This window comes from Furipterus horrens, unplaced genomic scaffold (genome assembly GCF_987537825.1).
Source record: "Furipterus horrens unplaced genomic scaffold, mFurHor1.1.pri manual_scaffold_1, whole genome shotgun sequence".
NCBI classification, from domain to species: Eukaryota; Metazoa; Chordata; class Mammalia; order Chiroptera; family Furipteridae; genus Furipterus; species Furipterus horrens.
Window position 1 is genome coordinate 12684706 of NW_028327171.1, and position 10310 is coordinate 12695015.

Consider the following 10310-nt stretch of genomic DNA (forward strand, 5'->3'; position numbering starts at 1 on the left):
GAAGCGGAAAAGATAAACTGCTTAGCATCAGAATCACACTGTAATTCCAGAACATGCAATAACTACGACTGGGCTAAGTGCACTGAAAATGTAACTCTCTGATGAAGTGTCCATTGTCATCGACGGCAAGTGATTTCCAAATGTATATTTTGTATGTTTTCCTCCCTTCGGAGTTAAAATACCTTCCCTTTTCCGTTTCAGACATCTAGCCACGGCAACTGGGGGTCCTGGGGGTCCTGGGGCCAGTGTTCTCGCTCATGTGGAGGAGGAGTACAATTTGCCTACCGCCACTGCAATAACCCAGCGCCCAGAAACAGCGGCCGCTACTGCACGGGAAAGAGGGCCATCTACCGTTCCTGCAGCGTTGTGCCCTGCCCGGCCAATGGTACGCTGCTCGCCCGTGTCTGCAAGCCCCATGCGTCGCATGCACTTTCTATCCGAGCAGTAATAAGTAAGCCAGCCTATAGAAATAGCCTGTGAATCTTGTACGGCATAGTTCTACCAGTGTGAAAATCCATACTGTACCCATGAGGGATTTTTTAATTATTATTATAAACAATTGAGTATTCAGGGAGTAAGAAGGAAATGATCGCTGTTTCAACTCCGCATAAATAAAAATTCTTCAACACTGGTGTGTAAAGAGGCTCTAAAAGAAAAAAAAAAACGTAGCATCTTAAAATGATTTACATGTACAAGAATATATGTAAATTTCAGAACAGTTGACTAATAATGTGACATGTTTGTTTTTTAGGTAAATCTTTTCGTCACGAGCAGTGTGAGGCCAAAAATGGCTATCAGTCTGACGCAAAAGGAGTCAAAACATTTGTGGAATGGGTTCCCAAATACGCCGGGGTCCTACCAGGGGACGTGTGCAAACTGACCTGCAGAGCTAAGGGCACTGGCTACTATGTGGTATTTTCTCCAAAGGTAACTGACTGCACCCCGTCTGCCCGGACACAGTAGGCGTCCGCAGCGGAAATTCTTTGGTAGAAGGAAGCCTACAGATACCAGTGTAAACAATCATTATTTTTGGGGTGGCTAGATTTTGAAGGGTTTTATTTTCATCTCTATAATTTCTATATTTTCAAACTTTATACAATGAATAAAATTTTTTGTAAACAGAACAAGTAAATGTTTTAAAAGCTATTTTTGAAAAGCGTAACTCTGTCAAGTCAGGTGAGATGTGACCTTAACTTCAAAATAGCCCTGAAAACAACTAGTATTTCCAAGGCACATTTATAAAGGGGACTAAAAAGCAAGAAAGCTTTTTTGAAAGAACTTCCTTATGAATTTTGTTAGTGATTCATAAAGACAGTTTTCAAGATCATTGTCTCTAGACTTTTAAATGTCTTGCACCCTTAATATAAAGCAATGTCCCTCTAGTTGTACACATACTACATGCATGTGAAATTATCCCTTATTTTTCACAGAACATTTTCTAACTGACGTCAGCTTTACTTCTCACAATCAATATGACGCAGCAATTATCTAATACTGTTTACCTAATTTGCAAACAAGTGCTACATTTATTACTTTTTTTACTATTGTTTTTCAATTACAGTTGTCCTATTTTTCCCTTACTTTTAAAATTTATTTATTTCTTCCAATTACAGTTTAGATTCAGTATGATTTTGTATTAGTTTCAGGGGGACAGCATAGTGGTTAGACAATCACATACTTTACAAGGTGTTCTCCCTGACATTTCCAGTGCCCACCTGGCAACATACATAGTTAGGACAATGTCATTGACTGTATTCCCTGAGCTGTATTTTACATCCCCATGACAACCTACTCAACAGTTGCCACACTTAAAACCACCTCTGTAGCTGGCCTTCAGATATTTCTGACATATTATTGAGAAATAACTTCATGTCCAACTAATGTAATTGACCAAATATTTTACCTTTTTATGACAAAACAACATATTTTCACTTAAAAAAATAGTACAGAAGAATAAAAACAAAAACGTCACCTGGAAATATAACCATCTGCAGAGCTGTTAATCTATTGAAGTATATCCTACTTCAATTTGTACACATACATGAAGAGTTTTGTATATACACAGATACAAAATCTATATATGGCATGTTATTTATATACACTGGCATGCACAAACGACGTGTAGTCCACATCCTGTATTATAACTAGCTTTATAAATATGTTAATTCTTTTATTTAAATATATTCATTCTCTTCCAGTAAGTAGTTCTCTCTGACTTCCCCAGACCCCTCTTCCTACACTAATTTGCCTTGATTTCATCATCTGCCAGTTTGACACCACAGGGAATGCTTTCCAGCCAATACAATGTTTTGAATGTCAGGTTTAGATTTTCAAATTTATTGATATAATAACAATTATGAGACAAAGAAAGATCTCCTGTGATCTAGAACCTTCTCATATTCTGGTGTTGACACATGGGACAGACAATCCCACAGGCTAAGCGAAGATCACTTCTCTCGCTGTGCTAAGGTGACTCTGTGATGTGGGAACACATGGTGCATACCGGAATGGAGAGGCACAGCTCGGGTGTCCCGGCGCATTCAGAGTTAAGCTCGAGAAAGCAGGTGCATAACCGAGACTTGTCCCAGGTCTTCTTCCGCCAACGTGGAAAGGATTTTTCCATTAGATACTCCTGAAAACTCACTTTTTGATTCTTTGTGTATTTCTCAATGTACTCTCTATTCCATTCAAACTCAAAACTCACAAATCAAAACGTGATCTTTTACCGAAGAAACCAAGTGCCTGGATACAAGCACTGTCCACGGCTAATGTTGCCTCTCATATTCAGGTGACAGACGGAACTGAATGCAGGCCATACAGTAATTCCGTCTGTGTCCGGGGGAAGTGTGTGCGAACTGGCTGTGATGGCATCATTGGCTCAAAACTGCAGTATGACAAGTGTGGGGTGTGTGGAGGAGACAACTCCAGTTGTACGAAGATTGTTGGAACCTTCAACAAGAAAAGGTAATGTGATAGCACATTTGCCCGTACGTGAATGGACTGAAGCTTTGAACACTTGCAAAGTTGATCAAGGAGGACGCGTGTTACACCATAAGCTATCTGTGAGAGGAGGGTGAGCAGGGCCCTTTTAACACATCATGAATGTGAGCAGGGAAAGAGTGGAGATGCAAAAATACTCTGCTTGTCGAGTGGTAACTCGTGGTGCCTCTGGAAGCAGATGAGCCATGCGGTGGCCATGAGGTCAAGATCGTACAGTATGAAAACTGAAAAAGAGGCAGAGACATTGTACCTGAGCCGTATCTTACTGGTCCATCATTCTTGAAACATAATTTAGAAAAGGATGACTGCTTTCCATCTTACCTACTTCTTTTTTCTTTTTACAAACAAATTCTCATTGGGATGCATTTTTCTTGAGAAAACATTTCTCATTGGAAAATGTAAGTTCATTGCTGTGGTATAGATGGTATAGACATCAATCCCATTTTAACTATCCTGGTTTAAATGTACTCTATAAAGAGTAATGTCCTCCCTGCTTCTTTAAGCGGCCCTCAATTACACTCTTGCTTTAAACACGTAAGTTGTTAAAGTACCATTTTCTTGCATGAAACATTATGCTGTCAGCCAGGATGGCTGAGTCAGCTAAAGAGTCTGCTGGATGCAGGATTGTTTTTCCTCCTCACCAGACCACTCTTATGCTGAGTGCCGTTGGTGAAGCATGCCTGTTGTCTTGATGTATGTGCTCTGTTGTCTTTAATGGAGGAGTGATAGGCAAATCAAATTAATGATAAAGATTTATTTTAAAAATTGCATGCCATGTAAATATAAAAAATTATCTTTGATGTGAAAATGCAGATGGTTGCAGAATTTATTCTGAATTAAAATATGCATTGCTAATCCGATTTGGTAGGGATACAATAATTATTCATCTAATTGTGTTAGGTAGAAAACCCTGCAAGTTCAATTATATCCTGCATTTTTAAATATATTTCAAAGGTGCAAGGTACCTTAAAAATGATCAAGTTTAACTTTTGTTTTACAAATGAGGGAACCGGGTCTCTGAACATCTAAGAGTTACCTAATTTTACATGGTTGGTGAGTGCCAGGGTAGAGGCTAGAACTTAGGTCACAGAATGCACAGATCATTTTTTAAAAAGGAAAGAAAAAAGGAAGGCAGATGAAAGAAAGAAAGGAAGAAAGAAAGGCCAGGAACCAAATGACAAATAATTTTTTTAATAATACCTTATGTACTATACGTTATATATTCTTCCTACATAATCTTATAAACCATTTCAAATGCTAAGTTTAGCATTTTAAGTTTTTTTGTATTGACAAACAACATCTGAGTGTTTGACATCACAGGAAGAGATGAAGAGATTCATGATGTCAACAAGTGGAATGCAGCATCGCTGCTTACAGATTGACTTGACCAACATTATGTTATGTGATACAAGTTGCCTGTTTAGGTACCCCAAGTTAATTACCTTGACTTAGTGTGATTTATTAAAAGGAATATTTGCAGTCAAGCTCTGACTCAGTGATGCACTAGCCATGAGAATCTTGAACAGTCACTTAATTTCTTTACTATCAGAATTCTTGACAGTAGTAGAATGATAATGATATTAATGAATCTTTAAAATTAATGTTGCTTTGAGGATCAAGTGAGGTAATGCATATGCAAATATTTCATCAGGTTCAGACCTCTTCAGAAATAAGACCCTACTCTTAACTCACTCCTCTCTCAATTTTCCTTGTGTCAGTAAATGTCAAACTCAATCCCGCCACTGCTTTAGGTCCAAAAGTCAACTTTCACTCCTCATTTTCTCTCAAACCCCATTTATCTATCAGTATGTCCTGTCAGTCCTACTGCCAACTTATATTCAGAATTTGATTGCCCTTCACCACTAGCAAGATCACTACAACCCCAATCCAGTGATCATCCCCTCCTACCTGGACCAACCCAGAAGTCTTCCCAAAGGTCTCCAGGACCTTGCCCTCCAAGCCTCTTCTTCACAGAGCAGGGAGAGCCATCATGTACTACCTGTCAGAGATCATGACATTCCTTGACTCGACACCCTCCAGTGGCTTCCGTCTCAATGTTTTGTAACCAACAAAGTGCTAAAACTTTGGCCCTTGCCCTGTTCTGCATCTCTTCTATACCGCCCCTTCTCTGGATCTGCTCCACCCACACTGGACTTTCTGAAGCTTCTTAAATATGGCAAGCCAATGTGTGTGCACTATGTCCTCTGACTAGAACCCATTTCCCCAGTTTATAAGCCATGCTTCTTCTGGAAGTCCTTTAGATCGATGACTGCCAAGTGTTACCTCCCCAGGTGGTGGCCACCCTGAATGCAGACTTCCATCCCTGTCATTACTCTCTGTCTTATTATGCTGCTCTGAGTTTCTCCACAGCTCTCATCAATATATATTGTCACATATTTTGTTTGGGGCGAGGAGCCAGGGATCTGACTGCCCCCCACTAGAATGACATCATGCTTAGCATGCAGGAATGAATGTATTCCCCCCATGGAAGGCACTGATCTTAGTGCTGTGGGCACAGCCCTGAACCAAACCAGAGTCCCTTGTCCTGCTAGCCATGCTTCCTAATAGTTCCATGAGAACAACTGCATTCATTCACAGCAGCCAGGGAAGCTGCTTAATGTCCAGAGTTCAAGTGATGCCCCGCACAATGTAAGAAAATAAACGAGTATTTTACTAAGGCACTAAGAAATCAAGACACTAATTTTTATGCTTGTCTTGTGAGCTCAGTTTGAAAACCTGGTACAATGCTGACAATCCCCAGTGGTTCTCATGAATATGACACAGGCTGTAAAGAATAAGATGAAAAAAAGCTCTCCTACCTGATTCCATCATCCTTCCGTCTTTATTTACATCATCCGTTTGGCATCACTTCAACTCAGTATAATCAGAACTTATTTTCATTCAGGTTTTATAAAATATAAATGGCAGAGGGTTATATGGATTGTAAAATACACATTTGTGAAAGGAGCACAAATTTGGAGTCAGGAGTCCTGGTTCCTACGCCCTGCATTACCATTATATTAGCCCTGGATTCAACTTGTTCAAATGTTTTAATATCTCTCCACCATATATGCTTTTTATGTAAGATAAGAGGCCATCTTCAACATCTCTCCTGGCCTTGTTTGAAGCCATTGTAGGACTGCATATTATCTCTTGATATTAGATACTTCAAAAGAAAGTCCTGTAATGAAGTGTAATACAAAGTATATTATAACAATAAAAAATAATGGAGAATAATGGATCCAGTTGAATGGATAAGGAGAATTGTCAGCATGGCATCTTCTGTCTTCAACACAGTAGGAAGCTCCGATACCTGTCTGGCAATCGGTGTAGACCAGATGTCTAATAGACAGGGGCTTCCCTGGGGAGGCGCCTCTTCTCCAATTCAGGGAAAATGTTTGAGTGGGGGAAACACAGGTGGATTTTTAGTGCATGAATCAGTTACCCCAAACTTCTAAACCTTAGTATGAATTTGAAAGTGATTAAAATGTACAGACATACATCAATCAAACTGCACAAGCAGTTTATTTATTCCTATTTAAATAACTAGGAAAGGAAAACAAAGGGAGACTTAACTATGAAATTACTAATAGAGGCAAAGATTTTGGCAATAGATGACTCTTTCTCTCTGGTATAGTCCTTTGCTGCTTAATTAGCATTTCTTTCTTAGTATTTACCACAAGCTTATAGATATTATATATATTTATGCCTTTGTCCATTTTCCTGAGCCAGTGATGGATCTTTAGAGGCCTCTCTTACTCGTCACCCACAATAAAGCCTCACTCGTTCTATCACAATGTTTCACGGACACAAAGGATTTGGGGAAATTTGCTAAGGAATTAAAATTCTTTTTCTTTTGATGATACTGGTAAGCGCTGGTTACCCAGTTACAGAATTTCATGTCCCATTTTGTGTCCTGCCCAGGAAATCCAGAGTTCTAGGAGAAATGGGCTCAGAGCCTCTCCTCTGTCTCTGGTTCACCAAACTAATGAAGTCTGTGGTTCCCCTACTAGTTAACACATTTGGAACAAAAAGCCCCGGGATTCCTGCTGCCTGCACCCCATCCTGAAAGTCAGGGACTTAATGGCTCTGGGGTCTGGGGAGTAAAATTTGTAAAAGGTCCCCAAGTGATTCTGATATGCAAACAAGTGTGAGAAGCATGTATTTAAAGACTTCTATGAGCTTGAGGGCAGATTTGTGTTAATTTGTGTTCATGTTTACCCCAGTGTGTGCCAGGTGAACATAGCTTTGTACAGATGACAAGGTTTAATAAGGAGGAGTCATGTTTCATAAATGAAGTCGGTAGAAATTTTTAAAACAAAGGCATGTTGCTAACATTATCCTAATTTTGAACATCATAATAACACTGTATATAATAAGCTAGGCTAACTGCAATTGTTGTTACAAAATTAATTTTCGGAGCCAATTTTAAGCTAATCTCTTAACTACACTGAAACTTTGTGTTACAATCAGATGAGACTTATAGGGGATTTCTATTGGTTTATCCATTTACTAAGTATTTACTTATCTCTCTCCCACCCTCTCTCCGTCTCGCTCTCTCTCTCTCTCCTCTTCCCCCTTCCTCTCCCCTGTGGACATTCCCGCTTCCAGTAAGGGATACACTGATGTTGTGAGGATCCCCGAAGGGGCAACCCACATAAAAGTCCGACAGTTCAAAGCCAAAGACCAGACTAGATTCACTGCGTACTTAGCCTTGAAGAAGAAGAACGGTGAGTACATTATCAATGGAAAGTACATGATCTCCACTTCGGAAACCATCGTTGACATCAATGGGACAGTGATGAACTACAGCGGCTGGAGCCAGAGGGATGACTTCTTGCATGGGATGGGCTATGCTGCCACGAAGGAAATCCTAATAGTGCAGATCCTTGCAACGGACCCAACTAAAGCCCTAGATGTCCGTTACAGTTTTTTTGTTCCCAAGAAGTCCACTCAAAAAGTAAACTCTGTCACTAACCATGGCAGCAATAAAGTGGGATCGCACACCGCACAGCTGCAGTGGGTGACGGGCCCGTGGCTTGCCTGTTCTAGGTCCTGTGACACCGGCTGGCACACCCGGACGGTGCAGTGCCAGGATGGGAACCGGAAGTTAGCCAAGGGCTGTCTTCTCTCTCAGAGGCCTTCCGCATTTAAGCAATGTTTGCTGAAGAAATGTTAGCCTGTGGTTATGCTCTGGTGCAGGGATAACTGGATGATTGATCACTGATCAGCCATGGTGAACAAGAGGTCCACCTACAGCACAGAAAGTCACGCTTCAGTGTCATTGTCGACAGGAGTCCAATTATGGGCAGAATCTGCTCCCCGCGACCAAATGAAGATGTGCACTATTTCATGTGACAGCGGTGACCCTGGAATATAGAAAAACTTGGGGGTTTGCAAACATCCCCCGGGCCTGCGAGAATGAAAAAAACACTGATGAATGTAGAATCAGGCGACATTTGACAAAGGAAGAACAACGGTCTCCCCCTTGTCACCTACCTCTTATACAGAATGTCTTCAAAGACATGGTAATCATCTTCATCCACAGTACACAGTAGCTTCTTTTTACTGTTTGTAAATACATTCTCCCTTGGTATGTCGCTTTATATCATTTGGTTCTATTAAAAGTATATATGTATATATACATTTCTATAAAAAGAAGTGTTTGACCAAAGTAGGTCTGCAGCTATTTCAACTCCTTCCAGTTTCTGGAAAGAGCTGTGGATGTTTTACTGGAAATTAAGAATGTGCTGCTGTTTTAATAAGATGTAATATACTTTCAGACAACAGGAGATAAAATTTGAGTCAAAAAACATTTTGACAGCAAGCATCTTCTGAGAAATTTTGAAAAGGAAAAGGATCTCAGTGTGTCTAGTCAGTTAAATACACACACGGGTCTATGACACTTGACGGCCTGCATTTTTTCAGGCAGCCAGCCAAATTAATGCATAATTAGGTTGTAGAAGTAGTGTTTGTGTGTGTGTATGTTATTGGTATTCAAAAGCCTAAAAATTAGTTTCCTTGTGTTAGAATTTAAAAGGAAAAAAACATACTCCACTGTGTTTTCCATTTATATTTTTACAATCACTCTCCCTTCCTGTGGCTCTCCTCTGATTTCTCACAACGTGTAATGTGCACACAGCAAAGAGTTTGCTAATCACATCTGACACTCTCAATACTGGTATACCTCTTACCAGCAAGCCTTTAAAATGTGTTCGCTTTCGCTTGTTTGTTTTGTTAAAGGGTTCTGTAAGACCTACAAGGTTTTCTACTTCTTGTTGACTTAGTTTAATAGGAATATTAAAGATCACTTGGTAGTTAGCCACATCTAGAAGTGATTATCATTTATGTGGCTAGTGAAAAAAAAAAAAAGTGGTTATTCATAAGACTGTTTCCACACCCTACAGGCAATAATTCCTTGTATTAAAAAAAAAAAAATCCAAGTATACAGATACTGCACTTAAGATTTTTCCCAATTGGAAAGCATTTGGTTGTACCAGTATGTGTTTGAGTGATGAGATATGATGATTTTTGAGAAGTTTGTTGCTTTTATTTCCATAGCCTGTCTAGGTAGGTTGTAAGTTTGAATAATAAGGCATAGAAAAAATTTTCAATTACATGCCTAAAAATGTCTTTTTAGACAGTGAACTGTCTCCCTTCATGCCATAGTTCAGAAAATCTAAAGTGTTTTGTTTCATTGGGATTTCTTTTCCTTTGTGAAATATCACAAAGCCAATTGTTTTCGTAAAATTGTATAATAATCATACCAAATGTGCCTATTGTAAAGATTTGCATATAAGAATGTTAGGGGACCATTGTTTGAGTTCCCTTAACCCCATGAGAGTTTATTTTTATTATAAGATATTTTTAATATAAAAGAATTAGGTAGTTCATCTTGCTATATCACATTCATTTCAGTGGGCCAGGGGAATGGATGTCTCACTGTTTTAAATATTTTCTTAAGAAATTATTTGGTAAAACAAATAATTGTTTTATAAAACTGATAATCATCTTTTGGATTTTTATAGACTGACTTTGCTTTAGATGTGGTCATTTTTTTCTTAATAAATTATCAGTTAGTGAAATGAGGCCTATACAAGACTGGAAACCTACACTTAATGCAGGTAAACCAGATATCAGGGACAAGGGACAAAGCTATTCAAATTAGTCAAGAAAAAAAATTAAAATTACAACCAACCATTTGACTATGCAGAGAGAATTATTAGAGAGGTCAACACTATTTTTTCCAATTTCCAAAATAATTTTAATCAAATAGTCCAATTAGGACAAAGTTTTATTTTATCTTTTGT

General features: G+C 39.1%; 1 protein-coding gene across 1 annotated transcript in view; it reads left to right on the plus strand.

Moving 5' to 3' along the window:
* The window catches only part of ADAMTS5 (ADAM metallopeptidase with thrombospondin type 1 motif 5), a 43713-nt gene extending 34386 nt beyond the window's left edge, over positions 1-9327 (plus strand). Inside the window, exons 5-8 of the mRNA XM_090272592.1 lie at positions 202-385; positions 752-927; positions 2789-2964; positions 7612-9327. Of these exons, the coding sequence (XP_090128718.1) occupies positions 202-385; positions 752-927; positions 2789-2964; positions 7612-8179 (1104 nt within the window). The 3' untranslated portion in view covers positions 8180-9327. The remainder of the gene's footprint in view (positions 1-201; positions 386-751; positions 928-2788; positions 2965-7611) is intronic.
* The last annotated feature ends 983 nt before the right edge of the window (positions 9328-10310 follow it).